Below are 21,870 nucleotides of genomic sequence, written 5' to 3' on the forward strand. Positions count from 1 at the left end.
GTATTTTCTATAGGAGTGTGTTATTAGGTATTGAGGAGTGTGTTATTAGGTATTTTCTATAGGAGTTTGTTTTTACATATTTTCTATAGGAGTGTGTTATTAGGTATTTTCTATAGGAGTGTGTTATTAGGTATTTTCTATAGGAGTGTGTTATTAGGTATTTTCTATAGGAGTGTGTTATTAGGTATTTTCTATAGAAGTGCGTTTTTAGGTATTTTCTATAGGAGTGTGTTATTAGGTATTTTCTATAGGAGTGTGTTATTAGGTATTTTCTATAGGAGTTTTTTTTTTTACATATTTTCTATAGAAGTGCGTTTTTAGATATTTTCTATAGAAGTGCGTTTTTAGATATTTTCTATAGAAGTGCATTTTTAGGTATTTTCTATAGGAGTGTGTTTTTAGGTATTTTCTATAGGAGTTTGTTTTTTTAGGTATTTTCTATAGGAGTGCGTTTTTAGGTATTTTCTATAGGAGTGTGTTTTTAGGTATTTTCTATAGGAGTGCGTTTTTAGGTATTTTCTATAGGAGTGCGTTTTTAGATATTTTCTATAGAAGTGCATTTTTTAGGTATTTTCTATAGGAGTGTGTTATTAGGTATTTTCTATAGGAGTGTGTTATTAGGTATTTTCTATAGAAGTGCGTTTTTAGGTATTTTCTATAGGAGTGTGTTATTAGGTATTTTCTATAGAAGTGTGTTATTAGGTATTTTCTATAGGAGTTTGTTTTTACATATTTTCTATAGAAGTGCGTTTTTAGATATTTTCTATAGAAGTGCGTTTTTAGATATTTTCTATAGAAGTGCATTTTTAGGTATTTTCTATAGGAGTGTGTTTTTAGGTATTTTCTATAGGAGTTTGTTTTTTAGGTATTTTCTATAGGAGTGCGTTTTTAGGTATTTTCTATAGGAGTGTGTTTTTAGGTATTTTCTATAGGAGTGTGTTTTTAGGTATTTTCTATAGGAGTTTGTTTTTTAGGTATTTTCTATAGGAGTGCGTTTTTAGGTATTTTCTATAGGAGTGTGTTATTAGGTATTTTCTATAGGAGTTTGTTTTTTAGGTATTTTCTATAGGAGTGCGTTTTTAGGTATTTTCTATAGGAGTGTGTTTTTAGATATTTTCTATAGAAGTGCATTTTTAGGTATTTTCTATAGGAGTGTGTTTTTAGGTATTTTCTATAGGAGTGTGTTTTTAGGTATTTTCTATAGGAGTTTGTTTTTTAGGTATTTTCTATAGGAGTGCGTTTTTAGGTATTTTCTATAGGAGTGTGTTTTTAGGTATTTTCTATAGGAGTGCGTTTTTAGGTATTTTCTATAGGAGTGCGTTTTTAGGTATTTTCTATAGGAGTGTGTTATTAGGTATCTTCTATAGAAATGTGTTTTTTAATATTTTCTATAGGAGTACGTTTTTAGGTATTTTCTGTAGGAGTGTGTTATTAGGTATTTTCTGTAGCATTTTAAAAAATTATCTATAGGGTTGTGTTTTTGGCAGTTTTACAGCAGTACGTTTTTAGGTATTTTCCGTAGCATTTAAAAAAAATTATCTATAGGATTGTGCTTTTGGCAGCTCTACAGCAGTGCGTTTTTAGGTATTTTCTGTAGGAGTGTGTTTTTATTTAGTTTCTATATTTGGTGTATTTTAGGTATTTTTTATACCAATGTGTTTTTAGGCATTTTTTATAAGGGTGCATTTTAAGGTATTTTCTACAGTGGTAAATTTTTTACTATTTTCTATGAGGTGCAGTTTCAGATATAATATTGTGCGTTTTTATGCATTTTCTATAGGGGTACTTTTTTTTTTTAGGTATGTTTTATAGGAATGTGTTTTAGGGTATTTTTCACAAGGGTATGTTTTTAAAGGTATTTTCTATAAGGGTGTGTGTTTTTTTTTTTTATACTATTGTATATTCTAGGTATATGTGCCTGAAGCACACTCCCTTCTTATGTAGAGATCATTGGTTTAATGTAAAAACATTGCAGTTGATTTACTCCCAGAACGCTGTTGAAGCTTCAGAGATATGTGGGCTGTGAGGAATTGTGGATTGCATTATATCTGAATTATATCTGTAGGCCAGTGGTAGCTCAGAGGTTAATGTGCTGGATTAGTAATCAGAAGGTTGCTGGTTCAAACACCACAGTTGCTTGAAGTGTATTGTTGCTTTGGATAAAATGCTTAATGCTGCATGCTTAAAGTGTAAATCATGTATTTACATGATTATTTTTTCCTGAAGTGATAAATGTGTGATGTTTTCTTTCATCAGTATAAAATGCTACAGACAAAAACTAAGTTTTTACTATTTCTGAGCAGTTGCATCATCCACATTTGCCTCAGAATCGCCTCCTGGTGTTCTCATTGTCAGATTGAGAAATTTGAACAAAAACCATTAATGTATTCTTCCCCTGCCTTTACAGGTGCCATCCTGGGACGCTCAGAGACACGCGAGTGTGTGCTTTACAACTACACCCCAAACTCAGAGCAGCAAGGAAACCGAAGCGGCATTGAAGCCTGCGTGGGAGAAAAAGACAAGAGACTGCACTGCTTTGCCACATGGCGCAACATTTCCGGGAGTATAGCGGTGGTGAAGCAAGGCTGCTGGCTAGATGATGCCAACTGTTATGACAGGTACACTTACTTTTACTGTATTATTTTATATACTTAACATTAAAGCATTACCACTGGAGTTATACTGCAGTATAAAGTTACAGACTTGCATAATATTTAAACTCAGTTAAAAATTAAATAACTAATTAAATAAATAAATAAATCTGTAGTTACAATCCAATGTACAATACATACATTTCTGCAAATATTTCATTATATCTTTTCATGGGACAACACTATAGACATGAAACTTGGATATAACTTAGAGTAGTCAGTGTACAGCTTGTATAGCAGTGTAGATTTACTGTCTTCTGAAAATAACTCAACACACAGCCATTAATGTCTAAATAGCTGGCAACATAAGTGAGTACACCCCACAGTGAACATGTCCAAATTGTGCCCAAATGTGTCGTTGTCCCTCCCTGGTGTCATGTGTCAAGGTCCCAGGTGTGAATGGGGAGCAGGGCTGTTAAATTTGGTGTTTTGGCCGCTCAGGTGGCGCAGCGGTAAAAAGAAACGCGCTGCAACCAGGGCTGGATTCTGGGAGCGTGGTATCGAATCCAGCCTTGCTTTACCGGTTCGAAGCTGAGTGGCTATATGAGCAACGATTGGCCGGTTGCTCATGTGGGGGGTGGGACAAAGAACCGGATGTGGGTCTCTCTCTGTCAGAATGCGATTGCGTTCTCTGCCGGCTGATTGGAGGCGCTTACACAGGGATGGGAGAGGGTGCCCTTAGGGTGTGTCTCTCCGCATGCAACGCTAGGTGGCGCCAAACTTGTCAATGTGTGGGTGGCAAAGATGCATCTGGCTGCTGCTCGTGTTTCGGAGGGGATACGGGTTAGCTTCAATCACCTCCGTCAGGGCAGGGTTCGGCATAGACAGAGAGGAAGCACGATGCTAATTGAACAATTGGATGCGCTAAAAGGGGAGAAAAAGGGGTAAAAATTTATAAAAAAAAAAAAAAGAAAAAAGAAAAAATCTCTCATACTGGCCACTGGATATTCAACATGGCACCTCATGGCAAAGAACTCTCTGAGGATGTGAGAAATAGATTTGTTGCTCTCCACAAAGATGGCCTGGGCTATAAGAAGATTGCTAACACCCTGAAACTGAGCTACAGCATGGTGGCCAAGGTCATACAGCGGTTTTCCAGGACAGGTTCCACTCGGAACAGGCTTCGCCAGGGTCGACCAAAGAAGTTGAGTCCACGTGTTCGGCGTCATATCCAGAGGTTGGCTTTAAAAAATAGACACATGAGTGCTGCCAGCATTGTTGCAGAGGTTGAAGACGTGGGAGGTCAGCCTGTCAGTGCTCAGACCATACGCCGCACACAGCATCAACTCGGTCTGCATGGTCGTCATCCCAGAAGGAAGCTGACGCACAAGAAAGCCCGCAAACAGTTTGCTGAAGACAAGCAGTCCAAGAACATGGATTACTGGAATGCCCTGTGGTCTGACGAGACCAAGATAAACTTGTTTGGCTCAGATGGTGTCCAGCATGTGTGGCGGCGCCCTGGTGAGAAGTACCAAGACAACTGTATCTTGCCTACAGTCCAGCATGGTGGTGGTAGCATCATGGTCTTGGGCTGCATGAGTGTTGCTGGCACTGGGGAGCTGCAGTTCATTGAGGGAAACATGAATTCCAACATGTACTGTGACATTCTGAAACAGAGCATGATCCCCTCCCTTCGAAAACTGGGCCTCATGGCAGTTTTCCAACAGGATAACGACCCCAAACACAACCTCCAAGATGACAACTGCCTTGCTGAGGAAGCTGAAGGTAAAGGTGATGGACTAAACCCAATTGAGCACCTGTGGCGCATCCTCAAGTGGAAGGTGGAGGAGTTCAAGGTGTCTAACATCCACCAGCTCCGTGATGTCATCATGGAGGAGTGGAAGAGGATTCCAGTAGCAACCTGTGCAGCTCTGGTGAATTCCATGCCCAGGAGGGTTAAGGCAGTGCTGGATAATAATGGTGGTCACACAAAATATTGACACTTTGGGCACAATTTGGACATGTTCACTGTGGGGTGTACTCACTTATGTTGCCAGCCATTTAGACATTAATGGCTGTGTGTTGAGTTATTTTCAGAAGACAGTAAATCTACACTGCTATACAAGCTGTACACTGACTACTCTAAGTTATATCCAAGTTTCATGTCTATAGTGTTGTCCCATGAAAAGATATAATGAAATATTTGCAGAAATGTGAGGGGTGTACTCACTTTTGTGATACACTGTATATATATATTAATTATTATAGTTTTTGTATGTTCTGGTGTTTATGCCCCAATCACAGTTAACAGGTGTATAAAATTGAAGATTAACCAGTTAATCCGCCAGCTCGCGGCTCGGCAGGCACGCCGAGATGATGTAGATGCTAAATTTCACGGCTGTGGCCAGGCGCAGCAGGGCTATGTCAATATTCACCGTCACGCTGTCGTATTTCGGGTGGGGGACGATACGTGACACAGGAATGATTACCTCGGACCCCTTGATTATAAACCGCTTGTAGTCACCTAAGAAGAGAGAAGAGTCATTCATACAGGAAGTGGACTCTTGCTGTGTTCCAGTCGGAAATCCAGGACTGACTGCAGGAGGACCTATGGAAGCCATAAAGCACCAAACCTGATATTTTGTGGTGATTCTGATATTATGTGGAGTAATTTGGAGATGATTGTGGTGAAGTTCATTGCTTACTGTTGTTCCTGCTGCATTCAGGTCATCCTGCAAGCAAGTCAAAATACACTGTATGGACAAAAGTATTGCAACACCTCTTCTAATTTTTGAATCCATGTGTTTCAGCCACATATCAATCATATCATAAAGAATATTTTTCCAGCTTTGCAGCAACAGTTTAGGGAAAGTTATTAACTGGTTATTGCAGGCAGTTAAAATGTTTTACGTTTATTTCCAACAGCTGATGCCTGATTCCATTTACATTTACGGCATGTAGCAGACGCTTTTATCCAAAGCGGCTTACAATTTAAGCAATTGAGTGTTTAGAGCAGGGATGGGGAACCTTCACAAACGGTGAAGCTGGTGAGTGTCAGTATGGAGTCGGACTGCATGTTAACCGGTCCTCTCTGCACATGTGAATCTGTGTGTAATAATGTGGAGATTTTGCATCACGTCCCAGATTAATCAGTCAGGTGTGCACATACTTTTGGCCTCATAGTGTGTTTGATGACACTGCTCAGATATTCAAAAAGCCATTACCATGCCTGGTAATTAATACAACAAATAAAACAAAATTAATGACTTGTATGGCTACCGCTGTCTTGGGCAAAGGCAGTGACGCACTAAAGAACACAGTGCTGAAATTCTGAATCTAGTTGTGGAATCTAATGTACTTTGGAAAAGAGGAAGTGTGGCAACTGGGTTGTGACAGGAAGTCTATAATGGTCATATTTCACATTTGTGCCAGACTGGTGTAAAAATTTCATCATCCTGTGTAACCCCTCGAAGAAGTCCTGCCACCAGTTTGGAAAAATTCTTCCAGTGCTGGCAAGGCAGGGTCTGTCTGAAAACCTAGTGATCTCTCTACATATACGCATTTTACGAGAAGAAGCTGCCTAAATACTTAGATGCCTTAAAATGCTGCCTACTGAGGTGCCTTAATTCTGAGTGATAATCTGACTGAATAACAAGGGAGCATTTGATGCTTCCTTAGTGGTGAAGCCAGTTCTCACAAAAAATACCAACCTTGGCGGACAAATGCAGAGCAATTATTGGAGTTCTATTTAAATGTAAATACATTCTCATTGATGTTTAATTTGTATAAAGGTGTACAAGTGTCATTTAGTTGCAAATTCAGGCTCAGCCCATTGGTTTGAATAGCCTGAGGCTAACTGTGTTAGCTAAGTAAGCAAAAACTGCAATGATTTAATCACTGTAATCTTGCTCTAAGTAGTGCTTCTAAACAACCTGCCTTATAAGTTTAATGTCTTATTAGAATCTCTACTCTCCACTTATGCCAAGTTCACACTACACGACTTTCCAAGTCGTCAGGTCGCTGTACAGTTCACACTACATGACTGGATCTCTTGTAATCGGGAGTCTTTCAAGTCGGTGTGGCTTTCACACTACACGACTGATCAGTGATAGAGGGTTTCACACTACACCATCTATCACCAACTGGAATCGCAGGCGAGCTTCTCTGGTCTCCCAAACTACGTTTTGTCACGAAAACAAACGAGAAGTGACGAAGGTTTAATGATACCACGTCCAAAAATGCACGCTAACAAGTAGCAAGCAATCAAAGTTTGTGCGCTGATGTGCAGCGTAAAATCAAGAAGAGAAAATAAATGAATCCGAGTGGATTTGGCAACGCGACCAGTTCTGTAGCGAGTTAGAGGTTAATAAATATATTTTTGTAATGCAGTGTTGGTATTATGGTTTGGCGTGGACGATAAGTTCACAAATATTGTAAAGCTTGTGTGTGTGTGCCGGATGGATGTTATCTGGCATTCTAGTGGGTTGTGTCACCTCAGCCCATTGGTTTGACTGGCATGAGGCTAACTGTGTTAGCTAAGTAAGCAAAAACTGCAATGACTTAATCACCGTAATCGCTGTCTAAGTTTGTTTGTTTGTTTATTAGGATATTAACATCATGTTTTGCACTTAGGTTACATTCATGACAGGAACGGTAGTTACTCATTACACAAGGTACATCAGTTCACAAGTTTAATGTCAAACACTGTCATGGACAGTTTAATATCTCCAATTCACCTCACTTGTATGTCTTTGGACTGTGGGAGGAAACCAGAGCTCCCGGAGGAAACCCACGCAGACATGGGGAGAACATGCAAACTCCACACAGAAAGGACCCGGACCACCACACCTGGGGATCGAATCAAAGACCTTCTTGCTGTGAGTCGACAGTGATACCCACTAAGCCACCGTGCCGCCCCGCTGTCTAAGTAGTGTATCTAAATAATCTATCTTATAAGTTTGATGTCTTATTAGAATCCTCTCTACTTAGGCAGCTGGCTAGGTAGACAGTAGGCAGCAAGGCAGCTCACTAGGTTTTCAGACAGACCCTGTGTCCTGTTAAGAGAAAGACATGGCTGCTTAATACTCATTCTATAAAAGTGTTTTATAAAAAAGTTTTATAGAATCCTGATACAGATAATAGAGACGTTTTATGTAAATGTCCGTTTTCAGACCCAATAAAAGACACTTCTGAGGCTTTATGCTGGACAGAAACGGCAATAAATCATTCAGTCGTTAACCAAACAGAAAGCACTAAAGCTACAATCAGTTCAATACTAATATGCAGTCGTTCTAGCTTCGAGTAAACATGTTTTCTTATCCAGGTCTGATCTGAACCCTCTTCTTTTTTTCCATCTTGATAAGCCGTCCTTATCTGTCCATCAGCAGAACAAAACTAAAACAGAGAAGAACTTGGCTGCTCTCGCCGCTCTTGCCCTAGCACGCTGCCGAACCTGTTTACCTCGCACCCGTTGAAACTGGATATGGCTTTTTTTGTTTTGTTTCTCCCAGCGAAAAAGCTGGCCGTGGCACGTGCACGATGCAAAGTAACCAGCCTCCACCTCCGTCCCGGAGTCTTCATCCCTCCTGCCGGGGCCGTACAAAAGGCCTGTGGAATGCGAGCCACTTCTCTTGTCGTTTGCAGTGTTGCGTGAGCATTTACCTTTAGTGGGTTTTTGTTCCGTTAATCTTAGTTTATCTACTTTAAGCTAAGCGGCGCGCGCCACTCTGATATAATCTGGCAGCTTACAAGTCCTTCTACAAAGCTTTTCGTGCACGCTCGGTTTATTTGTTCCTGAACTGGTTCTGCGAGTAGCGCGGCCATTGTGACAAGATTTTCATTTCAGTGCTAATACTGGTGTGATCATTTTAATGTAGCAAATGGAGGGGGATCAAAAAAGTTATAATGATAAGAACCGGATAATAGTCTATAGATACGAGGGATCTTCCGCACTTTTATATTTTGGTTGGAAACGATGAGGGCGGGAGGAGTAGTAATTGGTCGTGTCTGAGAGACTGAGAGAGAGCTTATAGTTCGAATTTAGCCCCATCTGATTTTCACCTTTTTGGACCGCATAAAGAAGCTTTAAGGGGAAGAATGACTGTAGTACCTCTGTTGCTCTGTACACGTTCTCTCCCCTGGTAGTCTAGTCAAATCAAGCCGAGTCAGATTTATTTGTATAACACTTTTAACAATTGACATTGTCTCAAAGCAACTCCAAGCAATTTCAGTATTAAAAAAGTACAAGGAGGAGATTTTGAGAGGAACCAGGTGCAACAGGACCCATCATCTTTGGGTGGCCTAGAGCAGGCGTTTTCAACCTGTTGGCCGCATATATATATATATACGTATATATATATATATATATATATATATATATATGACAAAGATTAATTTACCACATCAACAGTAAGTAATTCAAATGAAACAGCAATATAAATTGTTTACAGTAAGGAATATGTCATCATTTGTCATAAAGGTTGTGAGGACAGTCGGTCTTTAACCAAAATATAAAGCCAAAGTCATCCTGTGATCAGAAAATCCACTAATAGAAGACTTTACCTATATACCCACAAGCAGTGCTAACAGGGCATGTGTTCCTAATAAAGAAGCCAGGAAGGTTAAACAGGATCTAAGAATTAATTTGATGTTTTCCCAACAATGGTCTTTTAATTTCACAGTTGTTTCAGTGTGAGTAACTATACAAATTATACAGGAGAATTCAGCACCTGATGTTTATAGTCACACCAGTTTTAGGGTAGAGAAGTACAAATAAAGTACAAAAAAAACCAAGGAAAAATATGGCCTCTGGTAAAATACACTAGCACACATGAGCTAGGATTTCAAATACATCGTATCGAATCTCAGCTCTGCCATCCGGCTGGGCTGGGCGGCTACATGAACAACGTTTGGCTGTTGTTCATCCAGGTGGGGAGCCAGATAGGGACCTCATAACTGACGCAATTACGACCTCTGCTGGCTGATTGATGGCGTCTGCACAGAGTAAAGGAATAATGCGATCAGGGTGTGGCTCTCCGTACACAAAGCTGATCCGCATATGAACTCGGCTCGTGCAGGTGAAAAGATGCAGTCGGCTACTGCGCGTGTGTCGGAGGGGCGTGTGTCAGTTTGCTCTCTTCAATCGGGGCAGGGGTCAGCACCAGTAGAGAGGAAGCATAACGCAATTGGGTAAAAAAATTGAACGCGCTAGAAATCGGGAGAAAAGGGGAGAAAATGCATTTTAAAAAATGGCCTCTGAAAACAGTGATACGGACGGATGCAGCATGGATTTTCACTAACGTTTTCATCTAAAAACTCAAATCCTGTCACGTTACTGTCTGTCCTGCTACATCCCAAATGTATTTTAAGCTTTGTGACCTTGATCACGCTCTCACTGCCTGTATTAAGCAGATGTGACTGCAGCTTGCTAAGTGTAAATTTGAAGGGGAGGAGTGAAGTAATCAAAATGCCATTTGAAAATGAACCCTTGTACACTGGTGGCTGTATTACTTAAAATTCTATTAAAGCTTTAATCTACTTCAAGGATGCAATTAACCTGGCCGAGCGTAACCATTGATGCATGATGATTATTAGCTAACTGCTGAAGCTAAAGATTGGAACATTAGTGGAATGTGTGCATATAATACACTATGGGTCTGTATCCAAACCTAGTGAGCTGCCTATGTAGAAAGGATTCTGACTGACATCAAATTTTAGGAGGCGGATAATTGAAATGCTCTAGTTAGACAGCGATTATGTCATCGACTGTCCCTGCCCACTGCCGCAGTTTTAGCTTACTACGCTAACAAAGTTAGCCTAAGGCCATTCAAACTAACTCCAGTCCACAAACGTCATTTGAGCTTCAGAACTGAACATTGGAGCAGTAGAAGAAGGATGTATGGCAGATATACCCCACAATAGAGGTGGCTCGGTGGGTAGCACTGTCACCTCACAGCAAGAAGGTCTTGGGTTCGATTCCCAGGTGGAGCAGTCCAGGTCCTTTCTGTGTAGAATCTGAATGTTCTCGCCGTGTCTAAGTTTCCTCAGGGGGCTCCAATTTCCTCCCACAGTCCAAAGACATGCAAATGAGGTGAAGTGGAGATACTAAAATTGGCCATGACTGTGTTTGAAATTGAAAACTTGAACTGATGAATCTTGTGTAACCAGTAATTAACGGTCCTGTCATGAATGTAACCAAAGTGTGTAAAAAACAGAGTTAGCCTAAGGCCATTCAAACTAGGGCTGGGTTGTATATCGCAGATATCGATATATTCGATTTTACTTTTTACACCATGTTAAAAATGGCCATATTCGATATATCGAGTATGTCTAGGATACACAGGTTACCTTTTGAGAACGTTTAAAACAAAACACAAAGGTGCTGTTCAGCACGCTGCACACACACTGAAACTGAATCACTGTCCGAAACGACTCTTTTCAAACGAATCATTCATTGGAATCAAATCAGGGAGCTGTGCTCTTATCTATGGTAAAGATTCAGATTCTGGGCGGAATTTCAATCTCTCTCTTGATTGGTTGTTGAGGCATAAGTGACAGTTTTGTGAACGAATTACCAGTTTCAGCTTTTTACCGGGAAAGCCGAGAGAATAAACAATCTAAGACGGTTTTCATTAGTTTGGTGGGCAAACACAGTTAGAAATGGATTTATATATTCTGGAAATATTCTGGAAACATAAGGTGGCCTTCAGGTTGTTTGATATAAATATTGTCAATATTAATACAAATACAACCTTATAATAATACAAAATATAAACACTGTAAATCAGTCAGAGTTGATCAGAACTACAATATTTTGTGTTTTTAAGATAACTTATAAACAATATAAGCTAAAATACAGGCGGTGGCCTGCCATTGTACTTTATGTTTACATAAATGTCACCACTTCTCAAGAGCATATCGAGATATGAGTTTTTTAGTCATATTTCCCAGCCCTAATTCAAACCATGCAACACAATGCATCAAAACGAAACACAAAACGTAATATGCTTAATTAATTAAAAAAAATGGTGCCAGTCTGGTCCCACTGTGGTCAACACGAAGTAATGTAAAGCCTCCACAAGGGGGCGTTCATGTGCAAGTTCATTTTGTGTTTGTGTCTGTTAAAATTTGTTGATTTAATCATTATAATTTTTTTCTACGACCCATTTTTTTGTCTTTCTTTATGTTAAACACCCTGGGCTACACAAACCATTAGCATGCCAACATCTTCCTCTGTGTACGGAAAACTTACACTTATGCTGCAAATAATTTACACTTGTACACCTTTAAAATAATTACCATTAATGATTAATGATTTAATTAATAACTCTGCTTGCTGCTCTGCTTCTGAATATGACTCAGAATAAGGCATCTCAGTAGGCAGCATTTTGAGGTATCTAAGAATTAAGTCAGACTTCTTCTTAGGATGATGTAAATGCTGTCTCTGTAAAGAGCTCACTAGGTTTTCAGACAGACCCCAAATGTGCACAATGTGAAGCAGACATCAGATCCTGTGTTTTGTGTCTTTCATCACAGCACGGAGTGTGTGGAGAGGAAAGAAGACCCTGACGTTTTCTTCTGCTGCTGCGAAGGCAACATGTGCAACGAAAAGTTCTTCTACAACCCTGATCCACAACCCGTACAGAGTAAGGCTCCCATCACCGACCGAAGCAGCGGGGTCTTTAAGGGTACTGGAAGCTCTTCTTTTTCCTCCTTTATTGCTTCTCTTGTGCAGTCTTTGTCTAATCCTGCATGCTGAACTACAACCTCCTTCCCCCGGTTTTTCTTTCCTCCTCTTTGTTCAGTCTGGGAATGGGGTGCACATCCGATTTAATAATGTCAGCATCATACTTTTATGCTACAGTGGTACCTTGAAACTCAACATCAGTTGGTTCTGGAATTGGCATCAAGTTTAAAAGGCGTTGAGTTTCAAGGTATTTTTTCTCACAAGGATGTAAGGGAAACCTGTTAATGCGTTCCATGGTCCAGTGGAACTGCATATATTTTAGGCTAATGTAAAATAATGGGGTTGTTTATGATACTTATACACTTATACACACAAATATAATATAAAAACGCTGAAATACAATTGAAAAACAGTTAAATACAATAAAACCTGCACTTTATCTTTTCTTCTTTATTGTTTCCTTATGCTTCTTAATCATGGAGATGCTTGATCTTTGAATATTGTATTCTGTTCAGTAAACACACATTCGCATGGGGAGTGGCAAAAGTGTGCCGTGCACAAAACTTAAAGTGACTTATTGTACTAAAACAATGAGTGAGGAATTTCATAAGTGGAGAGACCTTATGAGCAGTAGTAATTAAGAGAGGTTTAGTGTTCCTATGTCATTCTTTTAATACATTGTCACATCAAACTTTTTTGTTTAGTGTTTTAGACTCTCTCTGAAAAGCTGATTCTGACAATTTCTCAGCACCCTGAGCTATAACACAAGTTTAAAAGTGAAACAGGAGAAAAATCCAGCTAAACACAGATACATGTGGATGCTTTCCAAGAGGATTTGGTTATTCCACACAAATGCAGATTCGTCTCATATTAAAGCAATAAGCCACGGGAGACCGTTTGTTACTGCGATTTCATCATGGGGAAGGATGTTTTGGCATGACGCGAAGCAGAGTGCCTAAAACGTCTTTCCCCGTGATAAAATCATAGCAGTAACGCACGGTCTCTCATAGCTTATTGCTTTTATAAAACAGCAGTCAACATAAAATATAATAAAATACAACAATGTTCAATTTATAAATGTTTTTATTTACAAAAACACTTACAAAAGTGTAAATCAGGTAGTCCGTTAACAGTGTTGCTAGGCAACATGAGGGCGAACATAACATTCACAATAAGCATTCCTCCACAAACACTATTACACTATTTCTTGGACTAATGATTAGGATTACTGTTTCTATTAATCTGGACATTTCCATTTATAGTACATGACTTAAAATAGTGTTCAACCAAGTTTGTACTTTTTCTTTTTAGTGGCGTATTAATATGGAATGATGTGAGGTGGTCATAGGTGTGCGTATATTGGGGATTTTAAAATGGACCGCGGCTCAGCCAATCAGATTTTAGGACCGGAACTATCCATTTTATAATCACACTTTGATTATGTCTTACTGCATTGCTCAAGCCAAGCGCTGAACAAAACAGCAGTCACACACACATCGAGTTCAGGGTAAACTTTAGTAGTTCTTTGTTTTCATTTCATAAAGTTAAACGTGAGGATGACGGGTCTATTAAATATTGGGCTGATGATAGTTGACGTGTTGAATGCAGCAAATCTGATCAGCATAAAGATCTGAGGGACTTTGATAAGGACCAAATCGTTATGGCCAGGCGACTGGGTTGAAGTATCTTGAAAATTGGTAGCGATGGAGAGCTTCCACCGCCAGTGGCGCGAGGAGGGACAAGCAAGAAACAACTGATAGGTTGTTAGTCAACCAAGACTCATTTGGTACAGGCCAATAGAAGATCTACTGTGGCTCAAATGGCAGATCATTTTAATCCTGGTGATATAGTGAATGTGTCCCAACACACAGTGCATCAAACCTTTAGTGTTTGGGGCTGTGTAGTTGCAGGCCAGTCAAAGCGCCCATACTAACTCCAGTTCACAAATGTCATCTGAGCTTCAGAACTAGACATTGGAGCAGTAGAAGATGGATGTATGGCAGATCGACCCCACAATAGAGGTGGCTTGGTGAGTAGCACTGTCGCCTCACAGCAAGAAGGTCTTGGGTTCGATTCCCAGGTGGAGCAGTCCGGGTCCTTTCTGTGTAGAATTTGAATGTTCTCTCTGTGTCTGTTTAAGTTTCCTCTGGGAGCTCCAATTTCCTCCCACAGTCCAAAGACATGCAAGTAAGGTGAATTGGAGATACTAAAATTGGCCATGACTGTGTTTGAAATTGAAAACTTGAACTGATGAATCTTGTATAACTAGTAATTACTGTTCCTGTCATGAATGTAACCAAGAGTGTAAAAAATGACATTAAATCCTAATAAATAAATAATTAAGCCCACAATAGACCTGTTGATGTATCAGATACAGCAGGACACCTTCAGAGGTCTTGTGTAATCCAGGACTTGGCACATCACCGGCATTTTGACAGCATATTAATGAAAAAAAGGCGAAAAAATTAAGCAGCTTCGTCTTCCGATACATAAAGCACGCATACTTGACTGTTAAAACAGCTCATAAAAATCAAATGTCAGAAAGGTACAAAACACAATGCCACAACATCTAGAACACCACACCGCCGGGACCCAGTTCGTGAGCCCCGTCTGAAAAATGAGTGATGGGCTTTAATAAAAAATGAATGAAAAAATATCAGCTGCTAAATATCATCCAGCAATAAATTAACACCTGTGTTTTGTTTTTAATCATTTCACTTACCTTTCACTTGTTGAAGCTTTCCCAAAATCAGTTTTTATTTCCCATGACACAAGTGACAATGGCGTGCTCTGGTGAACCATCGTGCTGTGAAGTTGAAATGACTGGTGTGTCCAAAGTATTTTGGTAAAATACACCGATCAGCCATAACATTAAAACCACCTCCTTGTTTCTACACGCATTGTCCATGTTATCAGCTCCACTTACCATATAGAAGCACTTTGTAGTTCTACAATTACTGACTGTAGTCTATCTGTTTCTCTACATGCTTTGTTAGCCCCCTTTCATTCTGTTCTTCAATGGTCAGGACCCCCACAGGACCACTACAGAGTAGGTATTATTTGGGCACTACAGTGACAATGACATGGTGGTGGTGTGTTATTGTGTGTTGTGCTGGTATGAGTGGATCAGACACAGCAGCGCTGCTGGAGTTTTTTAATACCGTGTCCACTCACTGTCCACTCTATTAGACACTCCTACCTAGTTGAGGGCAGCTGTAGCCTAGTGGTTAAGGTACTGGTCCAGTAACCAGAAGGTTGCCGGTTCAAGCCCCACCACTGCCAGGTTTCCACTGTTGGGCCCTTGAGCGAGGCCCTTAACCCTCAATTGCTTAGACAGTATACTGTCACAGTGCTGTAAGTCGCTTTGGATAAAAGCGTCTGCTAAATGCTGAAAATGTAAATGTAAATGTAGTTGGTCCACCTTGTAGATGTAAAGTCAGAGACGATCGCTCATCTATTGCTGCTGTTTGAGGTGGTCATTTTCTAGACCTTCATCAGTGGTCACAGGACGCTGCCAACGGGGTGCTGTTGGCTGGATATTTTTGGTTGGTTGACTATTCTCATTCCAGCAGTGACAGTGATTGCTGTGTCTGATCCACTCATACCAGCACAACACACTAACACACCACCACTATGTCAGTGTAAGTGCTCTGTAGTGGTCCTGTGGGGGTCCTGACCATTGAAGAACAGCATGAAAGGAGGCTAACAAAGCATATAGAGAAACAGATAAGTGAAAGGTAAGCGGAGCTGATAAAATGAACAGAGTGTAGAAACAAGGAGGCTGTCATAATATTATGGCTGATTGGTGTATGTATCACTCTTTAAAGATCATTACTGCTTTAATTGCACTGCTATGATGAATGCGTAATACATGAATTCTCATTTACGTGTCACAGAGCATAAAAATCTCGCTGAGAGGTTACTAAAGGCCATCCATGTAAAGCAAGGAGCGAATGATAAAGCAACATACAGTACTGTCTGACTTTTATTTTTCCTGCTGCACAATCAAAAGCAATGTACAAACAAATGTACAAGGTGATGTGTAGACTTAACCAAACACCGTACAAGCTATCTAGTGTGCTGGATTATGTTTGTGTCGCCTAGCAACAGTTCATGACCGTTTGTGTTGGCGGAATAAAATCAACGATTAAAGAAAGAATGAAATCATGATCTGTTGTCGCTTCTTACTGTTAACTAATTAACGGCTTGCGGTATCGTGCCTACGAGCTAATCACAGCGTGCTGATATTCAGTCTGACAGCACTTCCTCCCGTCTCGTTTGGCTTCGTTAGCAGGTGTTTCAGCCAACTAACATGTGTAAAATTAAATTTATCTAATAATTTCAGGAAGACCCTTTATGTTCCAGCGTGATTGTGTGCCTGTGCACCAAGCGAGATCCATAAAGGCATGTGGTTCGTCTAGAGCCTCGACCTCAACCTCATATTTGTTGTTTGCTAGCTGGGTCTTCTCACCTAACGTTACAGATGTGCTTTGGCAGGGTGGGTGCAAATTCCCACAGGCACACACAGTTCCAAATCCACTGCTGTACAGAATGATTTAAGAAAATATATTTATACTACAACCCCAGGGACAGCATTTACTTTGACTTTTATTTGATTGCATACAGGATGAACCTGAGATATTTCATGTCTTGTCTGGTCAACTTCATTTCATTTGTTAATAAACATCCATTCCTTCATTTCAGGTCTGCAACATGTTCCAAAAAAAGTTGGGACGGTAAAGCATTTACCACTTTGTAATGTTGCCATTCCTTTTCACCACACTTAAAAGACGTTTTGGCACCGAGGATACCAAGTGATTTAGTCTGATAACAGTCTGGATGGTCCTTTTCGTCTTTGGTCCGGAGCACACGGCGTAAGTGGCATTTGTGCATGTAACTCTGTATTGTAGAGCTTGACAAAGGTTTGCCGAAGTAATCCCTCACCCATGTGGTTATATCAGCTATTGTTGAGTGATGGTTCTTGATGCAGGGCCGTCTGAGGGATCGAAGATCACGGGCGTTCAGCTTAAGCTTGCGCTCTTGGCCTTTACGCACTGAAATTCCTCCTGATTCCTTGAATGGTTTAATGATATTATGCACTGTAGAGGGAGAAATATGCAAATCCCTTCCAATCTTTCTTTGAGTTACATTGTTTTTAAACATTTCAATCATTTTCTCCTGACATTTGTTGACAAACTGGAGATCCTCTGATCATCTTTGCTCATCAAAGACTGAACCTTTCCTGGATGCTGCTTTTGTAGTAAACCATGATTACAATTAGAGATGCATGAGTACCGATACTAGTATCGGGTATTAGCCCGATACCGCGCTCATTAACTCGTACTCGTACTCGCAAATGAGGCTCCGATACTAAACATCCGATACCTTGTGCCTAGTGCACGTTGCTGTGTTAACGCAGGGATTTTCAACCTGTGGGGCGGCAGTGCTTGTCTGGGGGGGGCGCGAGTGCCTGACCGGGGGGCGTGACATTACGAGATTTTTTTACTTCTAAAACTAAAGCAATTCATTTTTCACCCACGGGAGACAGATTGAATTATTCTCACTGACCACGCTCACACGCACGTTTAATGTTATTTAGTTCCGTTTGAAAAAAAAAAAAACCTTCAAAATAGAGCTAACAGTGAAGATAACCGGTTACAAAAGCAGCGACCGCTGTTATAGGACGTGTTTGTGTTCAATACTCTGTTCACAGTGTCGATACAAGTGATTCATGAGTCGACTCATTTTAAGCTTCTTTTCTCAGTCATCTCTCCGTGTTTACTGTTATAATGAATGATGCGGTTGTAAATAAACACCAACTACTACAGAACATTTTGTGTGACTCGCTTACATTATAAAGCTCAGGCCTAATTATACTGGTTATTACCACAGAGCGGGAGCCGACTCAGAGTCGTCTACGATTTACCGAGGTGAACCACGAATGTATGTGCTGATAGAATCGGCTCAGATGGGATGGGACTGTATTATCCTTTTAAAGTAAATATTTCAATCAGCAGAATCGCATCGCATGTATGATGTGCACAACGTTAATTACGTGCGTTTATTAATGAACGTTAACGTTAGCTTGTCAGAAGCTTTCTCAATGATGGCTGTGCGGTGTTTTTTTTTTTACAATTAATGATGGCAACCCAAGCAACTGTTCCACTGCACTATTTTACACTTAAAACTACATCGTACTCGGTTGGGAAAAAATGGTATTGATGCATCCCTAATTACAATCATGTTACAATTATGTTGACATCACCTGTTTAAAATCGCTTCATTATTTAGTTTTTTTTTTACCTCACTACCAGCCCTAAATTGCCCTTCCCAACATTGTTTGGAATGTGTTGCAGGCCTGAAATACAGGAATGGAGGTGTATTCACAAATGAAATGAAGTTGAGCAGAAAAAACATGAAATATCTCAGGTTCAAACTGTCTGCAATCAAATAAAAGTCAAAGTAAATGTAAGGAACACTGCATTTTTATTTTATTTGCATTTTCCATACTGTCCCAACTTTTTCTGATTTGGGGTTGTTAAACAATGAAGAAAGCATGAGCTTTTACAGAGATGTCTTAATTTTTTAAAGTCCATGTGCACTATTATAATAATCTAAAGTTTGACATGTCTCTCATCTCAAAGCTCATGAAATCCAGATCTAAAGTCAGTACCACAGATTGACAAATACAACATTGATTTAATTCAGATCTATTCATCATTTTCTTCCTTAACATGCTGTTCAATGCTTTTTTTATTATTTGTTTGCTTTTAAGGTTTTTCTGGATCGGAATAAAAGAAGTCTGATTTGTACATCGGAATGGATTTGAAGATTTGCAATACTTCATAGAATCAGCATGATTCTCAGATTTTTAATAAAAAGGATGCAAAAGTAGATCATTTTTTCCATTTCAGATGCTCCTGTATTAACGGGGCTGGCACAGCAGCTTATAATGGTTTGCATACCTTATTTGGCACAGTTTTTACACCGAATTCCCTTAATTCAGCCTTACTTATTTTATCCGGACTTGGGACCGGCACTGAGAGCACACTGACAAGTGCACCTCACAATGGCCAACCCCATGCTTAACAACCGCCCTCCTCAAGCCACCCCAAGGACGTTAGCCCAATCATGTCCGTACCATTAGTACAAGATTCAAATCCCAGATCTTAGCACGTGACCTACCGCACCTTTCATACATTACAACTACAGCTTAGTACTACGTCAAAAAACAACAGAGACAGAGAACAGAGACATAAGATCATCAAAAATAAAATAAACAGGCCGCTCAGGTGGCGCAGCGGTAAAATACTTTAGCACACCAGAGCTGGGATTGCGAATACATCGTATCAAATCTCAGCTCTGCCATCCGGCTACATAAACAAAGTTTGGCTGTTGTTCATCCAGGTAGGGAGCCGGATAGGGACCTCATAACTGATGCAGTTACGACCTCTGCTGGCTGATTGATGGTGTCTGCACAGAGTAGAGGAATATTTACACTTACATTTTCAGCATTTATCAGACAGACGCTTTTATCCAGAGCGACTTAGAGTACTATGACAGTATATTGTCGAAGCAATTGAGGGTTAAGGGCCTTGCTCAAGGGCCCAGCAGTGGCAACCTGGGAGTGATGGGGTTTGAATGATTGACTTTTTGATTACTAGTACAGCACCTTATCCGCTAGACTACAACTTGGGATCTAGCACTGAGAGCACACTGACAACTGCACCTCCCAATAGCTAGGTTGTTTTGGCCAACAGCCCAGCCTCTGGGAGGTGTCCGTGCAGATGCCCGAATGGCCTGTAGCTCAAGATCCAAACCCTGGATCTTTGCGGTGGTGACCTAGTGCACCTTTCATACATTACAGAGGCAGAAGAGAGAAAAAGATCATCTAAAATAAACAAACAATAAAAATGCAAGAAATAAAAGCAAGAGCAGAAAATATTGGGATGTTAACAACAATTAAAATGAAAATGCACAAGATAAAAATATAGATACAACTAGCACGGAATGTAATAATCCAATAAAACAAGGGAAACACTAAAAATAGTTGAAGTGAAGAAATGTGTTTTTATAAAGTGTTCCAGATCTATGGTGCATTAAAATCGAACTCTGCGTCTTTGCTATATTTAGGTTTCATACGTGCAATATGGAGATTGCGAGCGCTAGATGATGTTAAAACACCATTTGTTACATAACCTGGTACAGTTAGAAATGTATGAAGGTTCTAAACCATTTGGAGATTTAAAACTAGAACTAATAGGATCCTGTTTTCTGGTTTGTGTTAGTGGTGTTTCAACATCATCTAGCGCTCGCGTTCTCCATATTCCACGTGTGAAACCTAAATATAGCAAAGACGCAGTGTTGGATTTTATAGCACTATAGATCTGGAACACAGATCATAAACACATTTCTTCACTACAACTATTTTTAGCATTTCCTGGATTATGGATTAAGGGAGTTTTTCCTTGCCACTGTCGCCCTCTGCTTGCTCAACGGGTTTTTGGTGTGTTGGTCCTGGATTCTGTAAAGTTGCTTTGAGACAATGTCTATTGTAAAAACTGCTATACAGGGTGAGATGAGAATGACATATCCGAATACCCCAGCAAGTAATGGGTGAGAGGGCCTATCTTTTAGGCTATGTCCGGAACATGGCCGCCATCTTGAAAGCCGCCATATTGGATCAAGGGCAAGTTTTTCCAATTGGAAGGTGGTCATGTAGCATATGAAAGAAGACCAGAATCTTCTCAGAAACCGATTGCCGCAATCAGATTTGCAATATCTCTTGTGGGCGGCACGGTGGCTTAGTGGCTAGCACTGTCGCCTCACAGCAAGAAGGTCCGGGTTCGATCCCCAGGTGGGGCGATCCGGGTCCTTTCTGTGCGGAGTTTGCATGTTCTCCCCGTGTCCGCGTGGGTTTCCTCCGGGTGCTCCGGTTTCCTCCCACAGTCCAAAAACATGCCACCAGGCTAATTGGAAACACTGAATTGTCCTATAGATACCTAGCCGCTAGATGCACAAAATGCATGCGAATCTCTGGAGAAATGCTGTCACAAGGCTCCACGATGCGGTGCTGAGGGTGGTGTTTGTTGCGGATTTTCTCAGCATACACAATTTGTTTGAGATGACCCCAGAGATAAAAGTCGAGTGGTGTGAGGTCGGGTGATCTGGGCGGCCATTCTACAGGACCACGACGGCCAATCCAACGACCAGGGAATTTAATATCCAGCCACTGACGAACACCCGCTCCGTAGTGTGGTGGAGTCCCATCCTGTTGGAAATAACAATGGAAACTGCCATCTTCGGTCAGAATGGATGGGAGCACTGTTTCTTGTAGAATTGTCAGGTAGCGCTGAGCATTTAGGGTCTGGTCGATGAAAATGAGTGTCCTGCGACTTTTGACTCACCCTGTATAAATAAATTTGACTTGACTTGACTTAGTGTTCTTGCTGCTGAATTTTGCACAAGTTGTAGTTCGTATGTTGTACTTGTAGGACGTCCTATAAACAAAGCATTACAGTAGTCAAGCCTATAAAAAACGAAAGCATGGACTGATTTCTTAGCATCTTGCAGGCACAGATACGGTCGAACTCA

The 21,870-nt window shown here is 40.4% G+C and overlaps 1 protein-coding gene across 1 annotated transcript in view; it reads left to right on the forward strand.

Moving 5' to 3' along the window:
* Positions 1 to 21,870, forward strand: part of acvr2aa (activin A receptor type 2Aa) — a 102,561-nt gene that overhangs the window by 43,106 nt on the left and 37,585 nt on the right. The window contains exons 2-3 of the mRNA XM_063005617.1: positions 2,408 to 2,618; positions 12,126 to 12,277. Of these exons, the coding sequence (XP_062861687.1) occupies positions 2,408 to 2,618; positions 12,126 to 12,277 (363 nt within the window). The remainder of the gene's footprint in view (positions 1 to 2,407; positions 2,619 to 12,125; positions 12,278 to 21,870) is intronic.

The sequence above is a fragment of the Trichomycterus rosablanca genome, chromosome 12 (assembly GCF_030014385.1).
Source record: "Trichomycterus rosablanca isolate fTriRos1 chromosome 12, fTriRos1.hap1, whole genome shotgun sequence".
NCBI lineage: Eukaryota > Metazoa > Chordata > Actinopteri > Siluriformes > Trichomycteridae > Trichomycterus > Trichomycterus rosablanca.